At 57.1% G+C, this 20,613-nt stretch overlaps 2 protein-coding genes across 10 annotated transcripts in view; one reads left to right on the forward strand and one right to left on the reverse strand.

Moving 5' to 3' along the window:
• The window catches only part of C12H7orf50 (chromosome 12 C7orf50 homolog), a 120,557-nt gene that overhangs the window by 22,154 nt on the left and 77,790 nt on the right, over positions 1–20,613 (reverse strand). The gene's annotated exons all lie outside the window — the stretch shown is intronic.
• On the forward strand, positions 327–18,067 carry GPR146 (G protein-coupled receptor 146). 4 transcript variants are annotated; one of them, XM_023555900.2, is made up of 3 exons: positions 349–420; positions 1,947–2,281; positions 11,588–18,067. In XM_023555900.2, the coding sequence occupies exon 3, from the start codon at positions 11,621–11,623 to the stop codon at positions 12,623–12,625; it is 1,005 nt and encodes a 334-aa protein (XP_023411668.1). In that variant the 5' UTR covers positions 349–420; positions 1,947–2,281; positions 11,588–11,620; the 3' UTR covers positions 12,626–18,067. The 4 variants fall into 4 exon arrangements, with proteins under 4 accessions (XP_003416689.1, XP_023411668.1, XP_064152014.1 ...); XM_003416641.4 differs by lacking the exon at positions 1,947–2,281 and having other exon boundaries at positions 327–420; XM_064295944.1 differs by lacking the exon at positions 349–420 and having other exon boundaries at positions 465–2,281.

The raw sequence follows: 20,613 nt of genomic DNA on the forward strand, positions 1-20,613 counted from the left end.
AACGGGAGCAGGTGCATCTGCTCTGAGCCGCTCACCACCCAGTTGCACCCCACGGATTAGCGTGCGCGGTGACTCAGCAGCACCGGTGCCGCATCTCTGAGAAGTGACTGGGTGGGCACCCGGAGTTCCCAGGAAGCCTCCCGGGTCCTGGGGTTCGCGGAGCAGCACCGGCAGCTGCACGGCCCCTCCAGCACTCGGCCGGGTGTCGGGTTACATAACGGGCCGCCGGCCACCACCCAGGCCCACGGTCGGACGCCGCTCCGGGGCCAATGGCCTGCGGCACTGCCGCTCGCCGGCCGCGGGGCGGGACGGGGGCGGGGCGGTCACGTGTGTACACAGGGCCGGGGCGGCGTGCCGTGAGCAGTGCTGAGCGCTGCGGCCGCGGAGCCTGACCTGTCCGCGCCTGGGCGACGGCGACCGGTGAGTGAGGGGCTGGGGCCGGCTGGGGGCGAGCCGGGCTGGGGCCGGAGCCGGGCCGGGCCAGGAGGCGACTCGGGGCTGGGCTCGGACCATGGACAAACTGCCCGCCTGCGGGTCTCTGGGCTCGAGTCCGTGTCCCTGAACCCCTACCGGCGTGTCCGCCCCCGCGTGTCACGGAGCGGGGGCAGGGCGGGTCCTATGAGCGGCCAGCCGGCTGTGGTCATTAACCTGTTGATGGGCAGGCAGCCTCTCCACCCCCTGAAGCCAGCTCATCTGTGTCCTGCGGGCCTGATGACCTTCTCCTGGGTCACCGGGTTATTTATAGCTTTCATTCACTTTAGGATGAAAAATATTTTTAGTAGGTTCCAAAATTACGTCTAAATGGCATATCCAGTCTGTGGTTCATTTTCTTCTTGGGCAGTTGGTGTCTGGAAGAGAAACTACCTTGGCGTGGAGAGGGGCTCCTGGGCTCAAAGGGAAGAAGGTGATGGGCTTTGGGCTCAGAAACCTCACAACAGCAAGAGCCACAGAGTTGCGTCAGTCTGAAATGCCTGAGCTCCTTCCTGTGGTGGGTTGGGAGGGACAGCTCCTTTCTGCAGGGCACTCATCTCACCAGAGCAGCAGTGTCTTTGATCCCTTATCTACGGAGACTTATCACCAGTGCTGATCTGATGCCTACCCACTTGTCCCCCATCAGCACTGTGCAGCAGGGGCAGGCCTTCAGCAGCAAAGTGACCACAGCCTGCTGGGCCAGCCTTTGGCGATGCAGGGAGTGGAAAGGGGCTCCAACCAGGCTCCCTGGCTATTCTTGCAGAACTGGGATGGCTAGATGTCTTATAGTCCAAACCGGGGGGGCCTCTGTGAGCGAGACTAGGCTCCATCGATAACTGCACAGTGCCATAGTACAACCTTCTCAATGGAGAAGGCCCCAAGGACCACGGCTTCAGAGAGAACCACTGCACTTGCTGGGTGCTTGGTTCCTGGTCACCTCACAGCCGGGGCCAGGCTTGGGGCCCCCACCTGACCCAGCTTGCTAGCGTCCTGAGGGAGTGTGGGGTGTGCTAGAACGGGCAGGAGAGGTACAGGACAGATTGTCAATGTTCAGTCACCCGGTATCCTTGCAGATCAGCCCTGCAGGCAGATGGAGAGAGGAAAGGCCCCTCTCTCTCCCTGAGGCAGGCACACAAGAGGCTCCAAGTTCAGATGTCAGTGCTGGTATGTCTGCGTCAAGGTGAATAATAACATGCCCACAAAGACCACTGGCCAGGGAGATATGCTGGTGGGATTTACGCACAGGACGGGTAGAAGGAGCTCCTGGGCGCTGCCCTCATCCACAGCCTCTGGAAGAACAACTGGCCACTGGCAGCCCAAGCACAGAGCCAAACAGAACTGTGGGGGCCTGATGGAGATGCCGCCTTTGGCGGAAGTTTTCTCCCAAGAGTCAGACTCGCAATGGAAGTGGACGTGGTGGTCAGACCACACTTCCCCTCCTGTAAGCAGGGCTTCCAGCTGTTCCTTCTTTGCAGGCCAGCTCCACAAGCCCCAGAGGGACCAGGCTGACAGCGAAAGGTGAGCTCTCTCTCACTTGAGATGCCACAACAAGGTGCTGCCAGGAGTGAAGCTGCTCCCCCGAGCCAGCCACCCAGGAGCTGCGTGAGGACAACAGCACCCAGGCTCACGTGGACCTGCATGCCATAGGGGCACGGGGAGACTTTTCCATGTTTAATTAGGACTCCTGCCCAACAAGGGCCCCCACTGTTCCACAGACCCAATGTGAAAAGTACAAACCACACTGCTGGCTCTTCGCTCAGAAAGGACCTGGCCTCCCTGGTAATATCTGTGGCGGAGGACTTCTCTTCAGGTGGGACCACGCCTGGTAGGGTGGGGCGGGGGGGGGGGAGTGGGGAGAGACATGGGGCCCAGGGTCTGGAATGGAGACCCAGCTGGTCTCAGTGTGGCCCTGAGTTCCCTACCAAGTTTTTTGTTTTTCCCTGGGTCTGGCGGCAAACCAAGCCAGTAAGGGAACAAAAAAGCCGAGGCAGTGAGAAGCTGAGCCAGGCCCTGCACAGGCGCTGGACCCCTGGGTAGCCACACGATGTGCTGCCTGATGGCGCCCCATGAAGACGCAGCGTGTGCGATAGCATCAGCATGCGTCAGCGCTCCACACTGAGAACCAACGGAAACACCAGCCTTTCCGGAGCACCCAGCTCAAAAGACTGGATGTTAATTGTAGCTAAAGCCCTGCCCATTACTGCGGGAGGAAGTGCACATTCAGGATCACTTCCAAAGCAGTCGATGGTTCCAGAACGTTCACCAGGAGCTGAGTGTCTTGTGTGCCTCACCAAGTCTCCGTAAAATGGAACAAACAGCCCCTCTGCTGGGAGGCCTGAACATTGGCCCACTCCTCTCCCTCCTTCTCAGGGTGCACTGCCCAGGGCCTTGCCATTCTACTCCCACGCAAATTTACATCCAAAACATGTCTGCACAGCACCTGTCCAAGAAGGACTGGAGACACCCCACTCTGTCTGCCGTTCTTTCCACTTGGTGGGGAAATTCTGTCCCTCACCTGGGGAAAGCCCTTTGCATCGCTGATGTGTCCCTTCCTCGGTTTTCAGTGCATGAGTCTGCTCCAGGCCAGGCTGCTGGGTGCAGACGAACGCTCCCAGCCTCCACAGAACACTCAGTGAGCAAGAAGGAAAGAAGTATGGAGAGATGGACAGCTACCACTCAGTGAGACTGGCTGGGAAGAGTGTGGAGATGAGGCCAGGGAGGGACACAGTCAGAACGAGAGCTCCAGGCAGGATCAGCGTGTGAGAGCCGACAGTGAGAGAGTGGCTCATGGAGGGGCCGGCTGACATGGGGCAGAGGGGGCTTGGCCTGAAGGCAGGCATGCTGGGTGCCAGCTCTGAGAGGCCGGAGCACCACAGGTAGAATCTGTTTAACAGAGGCAAGAAAACAGCATTTTAAGGTTTAGTGAAACTAGTTCAGCTACCTTGGAAAAGGACAACTTGTTGTTTTTCATGTTTGCTGGCGCTGCGCGTGAACACACACACACACACACACACTCACACATACTCAAATGCACATGCACGCATTCACTTACGCATGCACTCAGACATGCACCCACACACAGGCGCTCACACGCACTTACACATATGCACACTCCCATACTTACACACATACACACCAGTACTCATACATACACAGACAAGTATGTGCACGAACTCTCTGGGAGTTCTGAGTGGCATGCTTCTGTTCGTCAGGACAGCAGCCTTGCCCCTATCACGTCAGTCACCTCTCTCCAAGCTGATTCTGAGTCCCTCACGCACCCCACCCTACTGAGACTACCAAGTCCACTGGCTCGCAGGCATCACTGTAGGAGGCCAGGAGGGCAGATGCTGGGGTCTCCCCAGGAAATGCTCCTGACAGACACCCTTGGTGGTCTGCGGCCCCGGGACAGACAGGTGCCCCCCTGTGGGAAGGGATCCTGCTGCGTGTGGCTGACTCAGCTGGGGAAGACTTCTACCCTGAGAGCCCCTCTCCACAGCAGCTTTCACAAGTCAGGAGGAAACAGGAGGTGAGGCCTTGGAGAATTCTCTCCTTCCCAGTCCACGCCCCTCTGAAAGCAGTGAACATGCTGGAGAAGCCAATCTCGACACCCTGGTGGAACGCTGGTGAGCACCAGGAACAGTACGTTTGTGCTGTTACCAAACCCCATCTGAACACGACAGCCCAGACTCCTGCTGCCTTCAGAACATGGGCTCAGCGTGTCAGCCCCCTGCCCTTCAGCTTCCTCTGCTCTGTGTCCATCCATCATCAAGGACTCCACGTGGATATTTGTGGAGCTGCCCCTGCGTGTGATGAGTGAGGAAGGAGGCTGAAGGCCTGGCATGAATCTGCTATGCCACACACCAATGGCCAGGCCCAGGGTTGCACACTGAGCATGTCACATGAGCTGACACGCTCCATCCTCTTAACAGCCTCAGGAGATTTCCCTCAAGCTGAGGAAACCCAGGCGTGGGGAGAGGAAGCGAATCTCCTGACCAGTGTCATCAGCTTGTCACAGTTCATCTGGTACTTGAATTCCACCTATCTGGCTGTGGCTGGAGTTCCTGACCACTGTGGGATGCAGATGCCTGGAAGCTGAGGGGTGCGGGGAGTTTCCACATGCATTTTATACACTCACTGTTATGGACTTGGCTCCCTGAGATAGCAGGCCTGGGCTTCGATGTGAGCAGACCACTCAAAAGCAAACCAGCTCCAAAGGGCCTGTGTGTGTAGTCATCTGCGAGTGTCTGAGTCAGTCAGGCCAGGTGTCACAGACAACATTCCCGTCTGACACTCCTGCTGTCATGGGATGTGGGACATACTCTAGCCAGCTGTGCTTAGGTGAGGAGCCCAGCGGGGATGAGCAGTTGAGGTGCCCACCCCCGTCTCCCACCATGTCCCTGGTCTTGGAGGCTTGAGGCTTCAAGAGGTCACAGAGGTCAGGAAAGTAGAAGGAAAAGATGAGAACACAACTGGGCCCTGCAAGGTGAGACAGTCTGACCTGGCCGCCAAGCTCACCGACTGACTGGCTGAGGCCGGTAGGGACGCCTGGCTGCTGGAGGGAGAATAGCAGCAGAGCAGTACGAGGCTGGAGCTGGCGAGGAGGCACTGAGGGGCTGAGCCTGGGGCCCAGGGGCGCGGTGAGGGCAGAGGTCCGAGAGCCAGTCCGAAAGCGAGGTGGAGAGCTGAGAAATTTGGCCTGATACAGGCGCCACCTCAGAAATGACTGCTTTTGGTGTTTAGGCCTGGTGAGTGGGGTGCACATGAGTGGCCACATGAGTGCCGGCTCAGGGCTGGGTGAGTAATGACAGGCAGGTTTTGGAGGTAGGGAGAGGCCAGGGCAGGAATGGAGAGCAGTGGCCAGACAGGCCACTGTGGCTCTGGGGGTGGAGTGCAGGTGGCAGGCAAGGCTGTGAATGGTGAGGGAGGGGCCATAGCAGGGGAGAGGCCCCCTGGGAAGTGGGTCATGAACCCTGACCTCAGGCAGAACATGGAGGCTTCTTGAAGTAGCGCCTCAGGACATGGTGTGAGCATGGAGTGCTCTGTGTGTGCCGGGGTCACAGGGACCTAGAGAAGGCGGCTGGCTGGGCCTCTGGACCGTCCCCTCCTCCTCTCCCGTATCCCCATGGAGCCACTGTTGCCTTGGTGAGCTTGAAGCTTTGTGTTTCAGACCTGCTTCTGGCGAGAGGGTTCTGGGGATTTCCCCTGTGTCAGGCTAGGTACCTCTGTCATCAAGAAGGTTACAGCAAGCCATCTCTGGGAGGGAGGCCACTGTCTCAGAACTTGGAGCACTACTTCCACTACCCTGACAACACAGGCTCCAAAGCCTCTGCCCCAGGTTCCGACGTAGGACAGAGGCATGAGAAGAGCAGTGGGGACTGGAGCCCTCGGGCCTGGTCACAGGTTCTGGAAGGTCCTGCAGAGCAGTGCCCACCTGGGAACGGGAGACTCTTGGACACTTCGTCAGGACAAGAGGGCCCCTGCTCCACAGGAGGAAGCGCCTTCCCTAATCGCTCAGTAGCTAGAACGGATAGGAACACCTGACGTGCTGTCCATGGGGTTACATCACCAGGAGGGCTGCCACTGGCAAGCCATGTTGAGGGCCGCCCCCAAGTGCCCAATGGGCACACGGAGGCCAGGGACCAGAAGGGCCCTGAGGGCAGCCACTACCCAGTCCTTGGGGCACAACGTTCCAGGCCTACTGCCCCCATGCTGCTGATCAATAGCCCGCAGGTGGGGGGACTCGGGGTAAAGGAAGCTGACCTTACCGCCGTGTGCTTACCTGGACCCCTGTGTACACCACCGACCCGGCTGGGGGGCAGTGTCCACTCAGACAAGCAATTGTGGCTCCCACCACAGGGCTTCCTGGGCCACATGTGCCCACCACCCTCCACCTTCTCCTTTCACACATGCCCCTGATCTCACGTGGACAACACAGCCACTCCAGCTTCAGAAACGTTCCACACTATAGGGAATGGAGACACCACATTTGTGAAGTGACTAAGTCAGCGGCATGCTGCTCTGAGGCTTCTGTGTACCCCATACTGCCGCGGAACACGTCGGTGCCAAGACTGAAAACTGGACACAGAGCTCAGTCTGCGTCTGACGTCAAAACGGTCCTTCACTCAGCGTGTAAGGACATGCACAGAGAGCTGACGGTGGCCAGGCAAGCGCGCAAATGTGTGAAGAAAGCCCTGTGCAGGTGTAGTCCACGTGAGGGTTTCCAGAGAGTCAAGGTACTCCTCACTGACCTCACCTGGGTCGAGCGTTTACAGTCCAGGGCACAGGGGCCCTCCGGGCGCAGCAAAGCCCCACACACGTAGGGCCATGGCTCTGCCTTCCTGTGTGCCTACCGTGAAGTCCTTGCTGCTCACAGAGAGCCATGCTCATGCTCATGCTCACGCTCACGCGCAGTGATGCCGGAGCCCTTCGTTAGGAGCCTGCAGAGCACAAGCATCTCTCTGCTCACTTTAACCCCTGGCCCTGCTGGTCTAAGCGGATATGGCCTGACCCTCTTGAAGGCAGACACTATTCTGTCTCTGGTCCTACAGACAGATGTTTTCAAGGAGAAAAAAACTCTTGACTCAACTTCCCATCTACAAGGAGGACAAGGAAGTAGCTGCAGGTTCTTGTGTGTCTCCACCAGGCTTTGCAAAGCAGCCAGGCCATCACACGCGGGCTGTGTCCCCACAGAGCCCTCAGAGCTGTGCCATCCCCTGGGAACCTGCGCCTGCGATCTGGGAGGGCGAGGGTGTGCACACGTCTGCCCTCAGGCCACTCTTGTAAGTGAGGCCTCTCACTTCTTGAAACTGGCTGTAAACAGAGAGAGGGAGGGGCCGCAGCTGCCTGCCAAGCAAGGCAGAAACTCTGTGAGTAATTTACTAGAAGAAAAACAAGCGTGGTCCCTGTATTTGCTTGTGGCTGCTCGCACACACACGCGCACACGCACAAGCGCACTTACACATGTACAGGAAACCCGGGCTGCATGGTCACTGCTGATAAGGCGCCTGTGGAGTTTCCAGAGAAACACACAACAGACCTTTCTGTGGCTGCCTTTGCTTCTCGAGTGAGTGGGAGCGCCGGCACAGAGAATGTGGGGCACATAGTGACGGTAAGAGCAGATGGCCCCCGATGCGGTTGGTGGCTGGAGGCCAGGCTGGGTGGCTGGGTGAGAGGAGACACGGCCAGAGGGAGTGCAGAGTCACCTGGCACCAATGTGAATGTGCTCAGTGAAATGAAAGGGGAAGCTGGCAGAGGGCAGGACCTGGGAAAGCGTTAGGTGTATAATGAGGTCAGTCAGGTGATGGGTGCCTTCTCCCTGGAAACACTCCCGAGGCAGGTGCCAGCAGCTTTTCCTCGTGTAAATAGGCACGCGGAGAGATTCTGCCTCACAGTTAATGAAGGGCCCTTGCTCCTTGGGTGCAGTGCCCGCTCTTGCTTTGTCTCCCTGAGGCAGGAATCAAGGGTTGAAATGAGAATATGCAGGAACGTCCCAGCTGCGCCATGGGGAGTTCCAGAGAAAGGCAGGCTTGGTGCAGCCAGACCAGGGGTGACTTAGCTACAACAGGGTGACAGGGGACAAGCAGGGCCATATTGGGATGAAAACATTCGTTTACTGAAGTACATTCATGGTGGCCGCAGGAACCTGCCGTTTCCTGGACAGCCGGAGGGAGGTCTTTCAGCAGAGGCTGTTTGGGGGCAGTACCTGGGATGCAGACAGTGGGCCACACCCCCACCCCCAGTGGTCCTCAGCCTCCTGAAGGAGGGGATAAGAGGCACTGAGACAGGAGCAGCTGCTAGGCAGACAGCAGGACAGGGCCTGGAGGGTAGATGCAGGGACGTGGGAAGGGGAGAATGCAGAGAGAAAACCAGCACCAGGAAGCTCAATGACAGACAGGGAAACCTCCTACAACTCATGAGACAACCAACCATTCCTCAGTCAGTGACCCACGATGCTCACTGCAGGGATGTATGTGTGAGAGAGTGGCCTCCTCCTCAGGATGCTCACTGTGGGGACATGTGAGAGAGCAGCCTCCTCAGGATGCTCACTGCGGGTACACGTGTAAGAGAAAGCAGCCTTCACCTCAGGACGCTCACTGTGGGGAGGTGTGTGAGAGACAGCGGCCTCCTCCTCAGGATGCTCACTGCGGGGATATGTGTGAGAGAAAGCAGCCTTCACCTCAGGATGCTCACTGTGGGGACATGTGAGAGAGAGCGCCGTCCTCCTCAGGATGCTCACCGTGGGGATGCGTGTGTGACAGTGTGGTCTCTTCCTCATGATGCTTACTGCAGAGGGATGCGTCTGTGAATGTGGCCTCTTCCGGCATTTTCTGTGTGTTCCCATCATCTCCCTGAACAGACTTAGCCCCCCGCATATTCACGCTCCTTCACCCCATGCCTGTGTTGCTGAGTGCCTGGAGGTTCTCAGTCAGTTGATGAAGGGATGTGTGGAGATCAGATAGCAGAGACCATTGTCTAGACAGAAGAATCGTGTTCACACCGGACGTGAGGTGGTGTGGCTGACACGTGGGTGTGGGTAGTCCTGGTGCTGCCCACGAGGATGTGACTCAGTACCTCCACTGCCATCTGACATTCATCATCAGGATGTTGGGTAGCATTCACGAGGATTGCAAAATGTCCCCACAAATTCATTTTCTCTTAGTCTTTCGCTGTGCATCTGAACAAAAATTCACACATCCATCCATCCATCCTTCATCTTTCCGTCCGTCCATCCATCCGTCCATCTGATATTTGCGTGCAAGACCCTGAGACACAAAAGTGGTTCCAACTAGGTCCTGTCGTCAAGGGCTGCATGGTCTCACGTGTACAGACGTGTGAGAGTCTGACACAACTTCCGCCATGGGGTGCACAAGAGGCTGCAGGCACACTGGAGGGAGGCACTGTTTCTGCCAAAGGAGCGTCTGACACACTTCGCTTTTCTTCATTGCCCAGAAGTTATTAGTCTGTGCCGCCTGCCCCGCACGACCTCAAGATTAGCATGTACCCCTCAGTCAGCTTTAGCTCCTCACTTCACAGGTCGGGGAGCTCGCCCAGTAGGACAGCCGGCAACAGGGCAGGGCGTGGCTCACACAGGTCTTCCACTTGAGCCAGGCCTTTCTGTGGCTGCTTTGTTCCTAGAAGCGGAGCCTCAGTGCTCCATGGTGGGCGGTGGACCTTGGGTGGGAGCAGGGCCGGCTTCCTCACTTTGTTCTAAACCCCGGGAAAGAGAAAGGTCTGCTTCGTTTGTGTTTGGCTAAGGAGGTCATTTTTTTCATTCTGAGAGCAGGAGATTTGGTTGGGCCAAACTACACTTTGCATGTAAGGTTTTCCCCAGAGAACTATGACATTTGTGGAGACTGTGGTTGTCTGAGAGAGCAGGGAGCTAGCTCTTCTTCACATCACAGATCTGTTCACCAATGTCTTGTACAGATACCTGGCGCAGGTGATGCAAACCCCATGGCAGGTCCTCCAGTGAGGATGCACAAGCCAGCCTGACATATGGCTCTCTGTAGCCCCTGAACCACGCTGTCAGCCCCTATCAGAGCACTCAGACCCTGTAGTGGCCACACCCCAGGCTGGGCGGGGGGGTGGGGATGGCAGCATTAAGCCCCACCTCCCGTCACAATGTCCATGGCAGCTGACCTTACCACAGTCCAGCAGAAACCAGGTTCTGGGAGTTAGGGGAGTGCCACCCAGAGAGACCCCTGGTGCTCTCTGCAACCCATCCCCATGCCCTGCAACCTCTTGGAACAGCAGCACCTCCTCAGAGGTGCCCCTGCCCACCCTGGCTCAGGGTCACCAGAGCCCCATGAAGCTGCTCAGGGGTCCACTAGGGCCACGTGCACCTCTGGCTCCTGCTGGCACAGTTTCTCACATCTTTGTCTTCTCTGGACTGCAGGCTCCTGGGGCAAGAGCGGGGTGTGCTGTGTACCCTAGCACAGCCCCCTGGGACCCGGCGGTCACTCAGAACGTGTCCACTGAAGGGAGGCAGGGAGGGGAGGATGAGGAGGGTCAGGGAAGGAGAACCAAGGAGTGGGTCTGTGACCAGCAGCTGCAATCCACCCATGTCTCCTGGTAGCTTGTGAGTCAGGAGGATCCGGGCCCCAGACACTGGTGGAGGGCAGGGCAGAAGGAATTTCACACCAAGCCTCAAAAGCCCTGTAGTGTGACTGACCACCAGCCACGTGGATGGAGATGGATGCAGAACACCAGGCCACATTCAGACAAGGGCAGGTTGCTGGGGTGGCTGAGGCCCAACCACAGGGAACAACTCTTGTCCCCCATCCCCCTCCACTCAGCACCATGGCTGTGGTGAGGTTCCAGGTCTCCCTTTTGAGGGCCCAGCCTACCAGGCTGTACACTGTCCTTGCACCTGATTCTCCCAGGAAGGTGGTTTCTCTTTCTGGCCCCACTTTTCAGTAAAGAAGCTGCAGTTGAGGGAAGCAAGGTGACAAGGATGGCAAGGTAATGGAGTGACGTGACAGAGTGGTGGGGTGACGTGGTGGCAGAGTGATGGGGAGGCGAAATGACAAGGTGGAGTGACGGTGTGGAGGAGTGATGAAGTGGCATGGTGGCAAGGTGTCATGGGGGTGAGGTGATGGAGAGGTGAGGTGATAGGGTGATGAGGTGACGAGAAGTAAGATGACAGGGTGGTCAGATGATAAGGATGATGAGGTGAGGAAGTGATGAGGGTGGTGAGGTGACAGGGAGGAGGGGTGATGTGGCAGAGCAGGGTCTATGGGAGGGGTCAGAGCACTCCTGAGCCCTCTGGTCCCAGGGCTCAGACTCAGACTCGCCAGGGCAGCAGGGCCTTCAGGAGCCCCCTGTGAGGCAGGGCACAGCCACCAGGTGGACCCTCCTTGAGGGCAGAGCAGGCAGGGTGGCCTGACTGGGCATGACTGTATAATGGCTTCTACGTGGGCTTCTGGAGCAAGCGACCCACTACCCAGGTCTCATTCAGAACCAGTGTTCTAGCACTGTGAGATGTGCAGCCGTCTGCAATCACCAGCTTTCTCTTCACAGAGAAACGCACTCCTAGAAGCCAGCGGGGTTCTGGGGTCTCTGCATGTCTGAGGGCCGGCTGTCCTAGCACATGCTGACTCTCCCCTTCTTCCCACAGGGCACTGCACCAAGAGCTGCTCGACCCGGCACCATGTGGGGCTGCGATGTGTTCAATGGGACGGTGGGCGGCACAGACCTGCCCCTGTGCCGGGACCTGCCACTGGCCCTGTGGGCACTCTCGCTGCTCTACCTGCTGGTGGGCCTCCCCCTGGGCCTAGGCTATAATGCATTGCTGGTGCTCGCCAACCTGCACAGCCGGCGCAGCATGAGCATGCCCGACGTCTACTTCGTCAACATGGCCGTTGCTGGGCTGGTCCTCGGTGCCCTGGCGCCTGCCTACCTGCTGGGGCCGACCCATGCACGCTGGGCACTGTGGCGGCTGAGCAGTGAGGCCCAGGTTACGCTGCTGACCCTGTTCCATGTGTCCGCCCTGGTGACCATGTACTCCACTGCGCTGCTTAGCCTCGACTGCTACATTGAGCGGGCACTACCGCGCACCTACATGTCCAGCGTGTATAACACGCGGCATGTGTGTGGCTTCATCTGGGGTGGTGCGCTGCTCACCAGCTTCTCCTCCCTGCTATTCCACATCTGCAGCCATGTGTCCACACGGCTCGTCGAGTGTGCCGAGATGCGAAGCACTGAGGCTGCCGATGCCATCATGGTGCTTGTTGGCTACGTGGTGCCTGCCCTAGCTGCCCTCTATGCGCTAGCGCTCATTGCCCGGCTGCGTAAGGAGGACACGCCACTCAGCCAAGGCGATGCAGGCAGGCTGGACCCCTCCACGCACTGGCTGCTGGGGGTCGCTGTGGGCACACAGCTTGGGCTCTGGACGCCATACTACATGACCCTCCTGGGGCAGGTGCTCGTGGCTGCGAGGGGGAAGCCCATGGACGGGCACTACATGGGGGTCCTGCCCCTCGCCAAGGACCTTGCCCGGCTCCTGGCCTTCTCCAGCAGCTCGGTGATGCCCTTGCTCTTCCGACACATGGACAAGAGCTTCCCCAGCAAGCTCCGCCGGCTGGCCAAGAGGCTACAGTGTGGACCACAGCACTGCGTCCAGGAGCAGGGTGGCGTGCAGCAGGTGGTGGCCTAGGCCCGGCACCCGAGTCCTAGCTGGTGCTGACCAAGCCGAAGCCTCACCCCTCCTGGCCTGAGGTCCTAGGACATGGAGGTAAATTAAGACTGTGATTGGAACGCCACACTGGGTCACCTTGGGTGGCTCCTGCCCTCAGCCCCACAAAGACAGGCACTGATGCCAACGGCACAGGCAGGTTTGCTTGAAGATCTATGTTTTCCCAAAAGGGGCCTGTCTGAGGCCAAGGCCATGTTGCTCAGAGTGATGGGCCTGATATGCAAATAAGCTACCCTTGTGCTAGTGTCCACTCTCTATGAGCTGTGCACACCCTCTGTACGTGACCCTGGGGCCCGCGCCTCCAGGATGCACTTTTGTTCCAGCCTTTTCGATGGGCGGCTTTCTAAATGAAGTGACGACACCTAAGCCAGTATTTATGCCTTGCTTGTTCGTATTGTTCAAATACTTGACTCTTCCTCCTTTTTTTCCATTGTTTTATGAAAAGATCTGCCTGCTAGGAAAATTGTTAAGCATTAAAATGAAGGAGATAATACAGACACGCACACATCAGGCTGGAGTGGGTGGTCTGCTATGCTGCTTGCGCGGTGTGATAAGCCTGGGACTATGTAGGGGGAGCAGGGGGCCAGGCTCCTGGGAGTGTGCTTGTCACACAAGATGGCACTGAAACATTTCAGAACACAAGGAAAAACCATCAGCTACAGCTGGCTTTTAGCAGTGTGACAATTAAGCAGCAGCCAGATCACTCCTCACACATAAATGGGCTAGATGTCCCCTAACCTCTACTGCCCCCACAGGTAGTGTCAATCCTTCTACGTTAGCCCCAACGTGTGCCTGGAACCAAAGGATAGGAACACACTGGAGAGAAAAGGCTGCTGGTCGTGACAGCGGGTTACCTGGGCTGGCTGAAGGGGACCAGCAGCCCACGTTGTTGGGGCTTCTGTAGCATACATGCTGGGTAACCAAAGCCTGGCCACTTAATAAGAGGCAGCTGCCTGGTCTATACTGGCCTTCAGGTAAATGCAGGTGAGGCTCACAAGAGGGAAGCCTGTCACACCCCACCACCTAGCAGAGCCTGTATGCCCACAGCCTAAACACCACCAGACCAACATCTACCCCCAGTCTGGGTCCTCTGACCTTACTCGACTTTATAAACATCTGTGTTAAACACGTGGACACAAAGGCCTCCTGTTCCCCAACCTGGTTCTTTATGGTTAAGTTACACTTAAACCCACAACCCCTAATCCCCAATCCTGAATCCCAGAAGGCTCTGAGGATAAGGGTCACTCATTCCTTCAGTGGCAAACCTAGCAGAGGGCACGCAGAGTCTGAGTTGGTCCTAAGCGCTTGTAGGATCAATACTGACGTGACTATGGGGTACAGCTCATACCATGGAGGGGAGAGTCTACAACGTCCGACCTATGCACCATACTACTTTCTGACAATCTGAAAAATGTGGGCTCCTGAGGTCTATGTCTGGCCCCAAGGACAACGGAGCATGGCTCTTTGGTGTGACAGCCACTCCCAGTGGGAACCCATTCCTGGGCCCTGGTCTCTGGGGAGTTTCAGCCCACGAGCCAGTGGTCATTACTTTATTACGTACGAAATGCATCCCTCCCAATATGACAGGCAAAGTCAGAGCCTGCCCGCTCTATGAGAACCATGAGGCATGCTGGGCTGAGGGCCGAAGTCCACTCTGGCTTGACTGCTGGACGCTGTGGACAAGCTCTGTGAGAACGGTGGGTCACACTAGTCTGAGGGCCGAGGTCCACTCCGGCTCGGCTGCTGGACGCTGTGGACAAGCTCTGTGGGAACTGTGGGTCACGCTAGGCTGAGGGCCGAGGTCCACTCCGGCTCGGCTGCTGGATGCTGTGGACAATCTCTGTGAGAACCGTGGGTCACACTAGGCTGAGGGCCAAGATCCGCTCTGGCCCAATTGCTGGAAGCCGTGGTGCCTCCAGCAAGCCCTTGGTCCAGAGAGGTGAGTTTTCTGGATGCTTTGGCTGTGGAAGGTGTGTGCACAAGGGGCAGTGTGGCCTCTCTTGCTACTCAGGATGAGGGCTGCACCACGATTTCCTTCCCATCTTCCCAGCTGCAGCCTGTGTCCCTCTCCTCCTCCTCATGCACAAGGAGCCTGACTCAGAGCAGGAGGGAAGCCGGCTCTTCAGAAAAAGATTACGCAGCCAGATGGCGGGGGCGTCCCATTTTGGCATCTCCCACTTGAGGACTCGTGTTTGCTGAGACGTGATGGTGGTAATCCCCCTGATTGCATTCCAGCCACAGTGCGCGATAAGAGCCTCTGAGGCCCGAGCGGATGGCCGCGTGACGGGTCTTTAATTCTCCTCTCACAGAGAGGCCACGAGCCCAGGACGATCTACAGAAGCGGGCTTAGTTGGGAAGCCATCACTGCTCTTAGGGGAAATAGGATGGGGGAGCTGGGCTTCGTGGCTGTTCCAAATAAAAAGGCCTTTCTCCTGCTCGCATTTCCTGTCACTTTGTGCTCCAGAGAGACAGGGAGCTCCTGGAGGGCTGGGGTTCCTGGGAGCAGGACTAGGAGAGGCAGCAGCCCTTCCACAGCCTTGGAATTCTTCCTACAAAACAGCTTCCCCAACAAACGAGGCTGCCTAACGTGGAAGTGAATGGAGGGGCTGTGTGCCGGTGGCAACTGGGGCTAGGTGCTGGGCAGCAGGGCTCTCTCTGCCTTGGATACAACGGACAGCTGCACAGTAACTTTCCTGTCTTCATCTTCTGGTGCACCCAGATCACCCAAGAGGGGCACAGCTGGCCACAGGCACACACACAGTTTGGGTATGGCTCCAAACTGCTTCCCAAAGTGGCTGCACCGTGGATGCCCCACCAGCAGGTGTCCTCACACATCCTCCCCAGTCCTCACAAATGGAAACATAGTTCAAATTTTTTGCCAATCTAGTAGGAGGGCTGAGGTGTCCCCCAATTATAATGAGGTTGGGGCTCTTTTCGCGTATTTACTGGCCATTTGGACTTCCTCTTAACGAAATGCCTCTTCAGGTGTTTGTCCATTTTTCTAAATGATTTGAGGTTGCTCTGGATTTATTCTGGATACCAGCCCTCACTGTTGGCTCCTGACCTAACTTTACTCTCCTCGCTATTCCCTTGGCAACTGAAGGACAAGTCCTAGCTACATAACAGCGACATCAGGAAGGTCTCTGGAAAGCTCCTAGAGAAGAGGCACCTCAGAAAGCAACCTACTCTTCCCGCTTTTGTCAACCACACAGCACAAACGGCAGCCTGAGGATGGAACCATCCCTTCAACACAGAGAAACAAGTATTCCTAGAACTCTATGCCTGAAGCAAAACACACGTATGTACACACACACACACACGCATCTACACATGCACACACACGCACACGTGTACACACAACAGGTGTCAATACATGCATACACACCTGTGCGCACATGCAGACAGCTTTGCCCTTATGAGGAGCAGAGTTCCTGGAAGTGCTCGCACATGTGTCAGCCTCAGTGTAGGGACATCTGAAGCTGCATCCCAGAAAACGCCCATGAGTCATAGGGCAGGGCTCTGGACTCGGGCCAGCTGCCCCCTGCCCCTTGAAAAGGCTTTGTGTGTGCCAGGGACTCTGTGAAGGCAGCGAAGGGCAGCAGGAACCAAGACCAGAGAGAGTTTTTAGTTTCTGCTTTTCCTAACAAGAAGCAGGTGCTAACCTTCGATGTTCTAGCTTGCTTGGTGCTGAGCGTTTAGCTGTATCCTGCGTCTGACTTCACTTGACGTGAAGATGCGGACTGCTGTCTCAGGTGACCAGCATTCTTCTGCTGGTACGAGCGGCATGGCGGTGGGGCTGTCATGTACCAAGTGGCACCTTCTTTGCCTCTCTGTGCTTGTGTCCTTTGTAAAATAGGGAGGATGATGTGGTAACTGCAGGGGCACCTGACAGGATTAGGGGCTGCTCCGAGGGAAGCACGGAGCTCAGTAGCTGGCACCCAGATCATTTCACAGTGGGAATCGCCCTCCTTGCATTCACACTTAGGTCATTACAAGACCCTAATGATGCATGTACAGAGCCTGAGCTCCCAGTGAGGGACGCCCGGGACTAGGGTGTGTAGCAGATGCTGGAGGTGGGGGTGCATGCTGGGGGACTTCTGACCTTTATGGAATGAGTGGCTGAGGCTTGGTCTCTGTCACAGGAAGGCCCGTGGGGAGTGCTTACTTGGCAAGTCGTGTTCTCTCTCACACACACACACACGTGCTCCTGTGTCAGTGAGGAGAAAGTGCCAAGCACCAGAGGTGGCATCTGTCGAGGCAGAGCCGCCCGCCTGGGTGAGGCCACCAACATCCAGGCAGGTGGAAGCATGGCACATCAACTGGTTCAGGATTCTGCATGTGTGCACTCAGTGCCTATAATGACCCAAGAGGCAGGCGACGTCAACACTGGTCCTGCGCCATCCCCATGAGCATCACTGTGCTCCACAGGGTTTTCACTGGCTGAGTTTTGGAAGTCGATCGCTAGGCCTTTCTTCCTAGTCTGTCTTAGTCTGGAAGCTTGCTGAAACCTGTTCAGCGTCATAGCAGCATGCAAATCGCCACTGACAGACGGGTGGTGGCTGCGTACAAGGTGTACCGGCTGGGAATCGAACCCCAGTCCCCTGCATGGAAGGCAAGAATTCTACCACCACGCCAACCAATGCCTGCTGATATGGATTAGGCTTCTGCAAAACCTTTCATTTCACTTAAAAAGGGGGAGTGTAAAATGGTGCCACCATCTGGCAGTTACTTACAACTAAACACACAATCACTGTATATTCCAGCCCTTTGCTCCAAGGCATTTGCTCAGGAAAAACTAAAATGCGTGCTCACACACACAGACCTGGGCACAAATCTTCATACCAGCTTCATTCATAAGAACCCCAAACTGAGAACGATCCAGCTGTTCATCAACAGGTGACAGATAAACCATGTGTGGCCTGCCCAGCGGTGAACTTGGATTTGGCAGTAAAAAGGAAGTCTGTCATCAACATACCAACACACGGCTGAGCTCCAGGACGTCATGCTGGGCAGAAAGTATCCAGACGCAAACAAGTATGCACGGTGGGCCTCTAAGACAGACATTCTGGGGCAAGAAGGCAAACCAGCAGGGCCAGGAGGCACAGGGAACTTTCTGGAAAGGCTTTCGTCTTGGTTGGCAGGGGTGTTTGTTACCAGGCATGTACTCCTGTCAGGATCACTGCCAGGACACGTGAGCCCCACGCATCTCACACAAGTCAGTTCTGCCTGTATGACCCTCAGCCCTGAGGCTGCCTGAGGGCACTCGCAGTGTCACTGTGGAGCCCAGGGACTAGATGCAGGCTGGGCCACCTTCCCGGTCACACAGGCCAACCCAGCAGGCCTGCTCAGGAGCTCCACCCAGCGGCTGTCCGAGAGCCTGCATGTCTTGGGGGGCCCAGCTTCGTGACCGGCAGGGGGGCGGGGGGGGGTGGGGATGGGACGGACGGAGACAGGGATGGGGACGGGGACACGATAACCAGAGGACATGACTATGGCCCCCTCCAAGAGCCCCCAGTATAACAGGCCTGGCCAAGAAGGGGAGTACATGACAACCCAGAAGGAATCTGCTGGGGCCATCAAGGGAGCCCTGACACAGTGTTTATAGTAGAGAACTTGACTGGGCTGAGTCAGCCAGCTGAGCCAACACTTCCTGTGGATGGCTCCAACCCCCAGGCCAGCTTTTGAGGGACCCAGAGAGCTGCCCGGGTATTTCTGAAACAATCCCGTGAGCTGGCAGATACAGGTGCCCAACCCGGGAGGTCCAGAGAGGAGTGGGTTTACATAAGAATGCACAAGGTTTCTAAGGAATGGGTACAGAAGCAGAGAGAACATACTGGGAGTAGGCTCAGTGCTGCTGTGGCCCCTGGGAGCCAGTTCTGGAGCTCCTCAATGCCAGAGCAGCACCACCCCACGGGCACAAGACTTCAGGCAGGGACAGCCCCATTCAAACAGACACCTCCCCCAATTGTCCCAGCACCAAGAGCACCATCATGGGAGATTCCTTCTGCCAAGCCCCCAAGTTGGCCCCAAGGGGCCCAGGGGCTGGACTATAGGCAAACAGCTCTGGAGGAAAGAAGGCTGGGGCCCCATCTGTCCACCTGGGAGGCCCAAGGCTCCCAGAGCCTGATTTCACACACTCTGAGACCTAGGCGCTTCCTGGCCCTCATCACTGCCATCTCAGAGGCCTGGGCTATGACAGCAGTCCATGGTCACCAGTGTCTCAGACCACTCCCCATCACCATGACACACTCTCCCATCCCCCATCATCTGTCCTTCCCTTCTGGTGTTTAGGTCTCATCCATGCAAAGGACGCCACGAGGCTAACAGATGATGCCCTGAACACTTGCTCCAAAGTCCCCGCTGATGTGAGGCCCCATGACCCTGGCCCCTTCTCCACATCCCGTACGTAGGACACAGCACATTCCAGCCACCCAGGAGGAGCAAGTGACCCAGTCCCTTCCTCAACTCTCCACGGCAGGAGGCAGTTGGCCTGTACAAATGGCCAGCTGGGTGGTCTCAACGTCACTACACCTTCCTAAACCCTGAGCCCTCGCCTGCCAGGGATAATAACAGAATGGGCTGCACGGGCTAGAAGGTGAGATAGTGTAAGACACCTCAGGACGCCTGACAGATAAGCAGTGCTCGATGGGAGTCACGACTATGGCTGAGGGCAAGGGAATGGCAGGTGGGAGAGCTGGAAGCATGTGTAGGGCATGGAAATAACCCTTAGACATTCTTCTCAGAAAATCCTTTGTCCAGGGACTCATAAATCCCCTGCCTTAGAACTGGCCATGCGTCTGTACCACACAACTAAGTCAAGGCCAGGTTCATTCTAACATGATCTAGGGAATTGGGGCGACTTTCCTTTTTGGGGGCTGACTTCACTTCCACACAGGGAACTCTTTGGGAAAGGTCACCCCGCCTCTGGGTCAGCCTCTCCTCCCCAGAACGACCTGCAGAGCAAAGCACTAAGGCACCGCCTGCGCAGGGCTGGGATGAAGGAATCCAGTCAGCTGATCTTCCTTTCTCTGGCCAACACTCAGCAGCAGCACAAGGAGGGTGGCAGCAGGCCCACTGCTCCTTCACTGCCAGCCACAGTTTCGTGTGGGGAGGAGCCCCACACGACAGCACTGAGATTAAGTGGAAATGGCCCAGGGCACGGGATTGCTGCCCTTCTTGCTACTAGAGAGTTGCTGCTCCTGCGCCAAGGGCCTTCCCAAGTGCAGGGACAGAACGTGCAGAGGAGGAGCCGGAGAGCGATGGGACCAGTCCTTCCTGCCCGAGTTCCCACCTGATTGTGGGCGTCCTGGGCTCCCATGAGGGTGTGATGGGGTGGGGACAGGCCAGGTGCTCTACTTACTCGCCCTGTCCCTCCTTCCAGACACGAGCTACGTGTTCACCTCCACAGCCACAACCTGCACAAGCCCACCTTCCTCACCTTGCCCCAGAACTGGGGGAGCCGCCACCACTGAGGCGGGGGGCCTAGGGGGGCTGAGGCCAGACAGAGCATAATGGCAGCAAAGCACACTCCAGAAACGTCCACTCCTCGGGTCCCCAGGTCCTACAACAGCTCCCCTCCAGCCATGTTCTGGCCCCTGGGGGCTGACAGGGCAGGGCCTGTTTCCACATAGGATGGCCCTTGGCATCTGTCCATCTCCTCTCACACAAGAACACCATGTCTGAGAGGGTGGGTGGCTTGCTGGCCTTCAGGAGCTGAAGTCCCCCACCCCCCAGTAGAGGCCCCCCACTCTCTTGGCAGACGGCCAGCCTGCACCCAGTGATCCCATATAACACAGGTGCCCTGCAGGCATGGGGTGAGGCCCCAAACCAAAGGTGCCTACCTGTCAACAGTCTGTCCTCAAGGCTCACGCGTTTCATCATTTCCAGGGGACCCCATCATGATAACAACTGAGGCTCAAAACGAAGGGTCTTGCCTGTGGTCACCACTT

This window comes from Loxodonta africana, chromosome 12, assembly GCF_030014295.1.
Source record: "Loxodonta africana isolate mLoxAfr1 chromosome 12, mLoxAfr1.hap2, whole genome shotgun sequence".
In the NCBI taxonomy this organism is placed as follows: Eukaryota; Metazoa; Chordata; class Mammalia; order Proboscidea; family Elephantidae; genus Loxodonta; species Loxodonta africana.

Bases quoted from the DNA above. Each gene is read 5' to 3' on its own strand.
- GPR146 (XM_023555899.2), top strand. From the start codon at position 7,454: ATGGTCACTGCTGATAAGGCGCCTGTGGAGTTTCCAGAGAAACACACA. The intron at 7,580-11,587 runs GTAAGAGCAGAT...TTCTTCCCACAG, and splicing joins ATGTGGGGCACATAGTGACG to GGCACTGCACCAAGAGCTGC.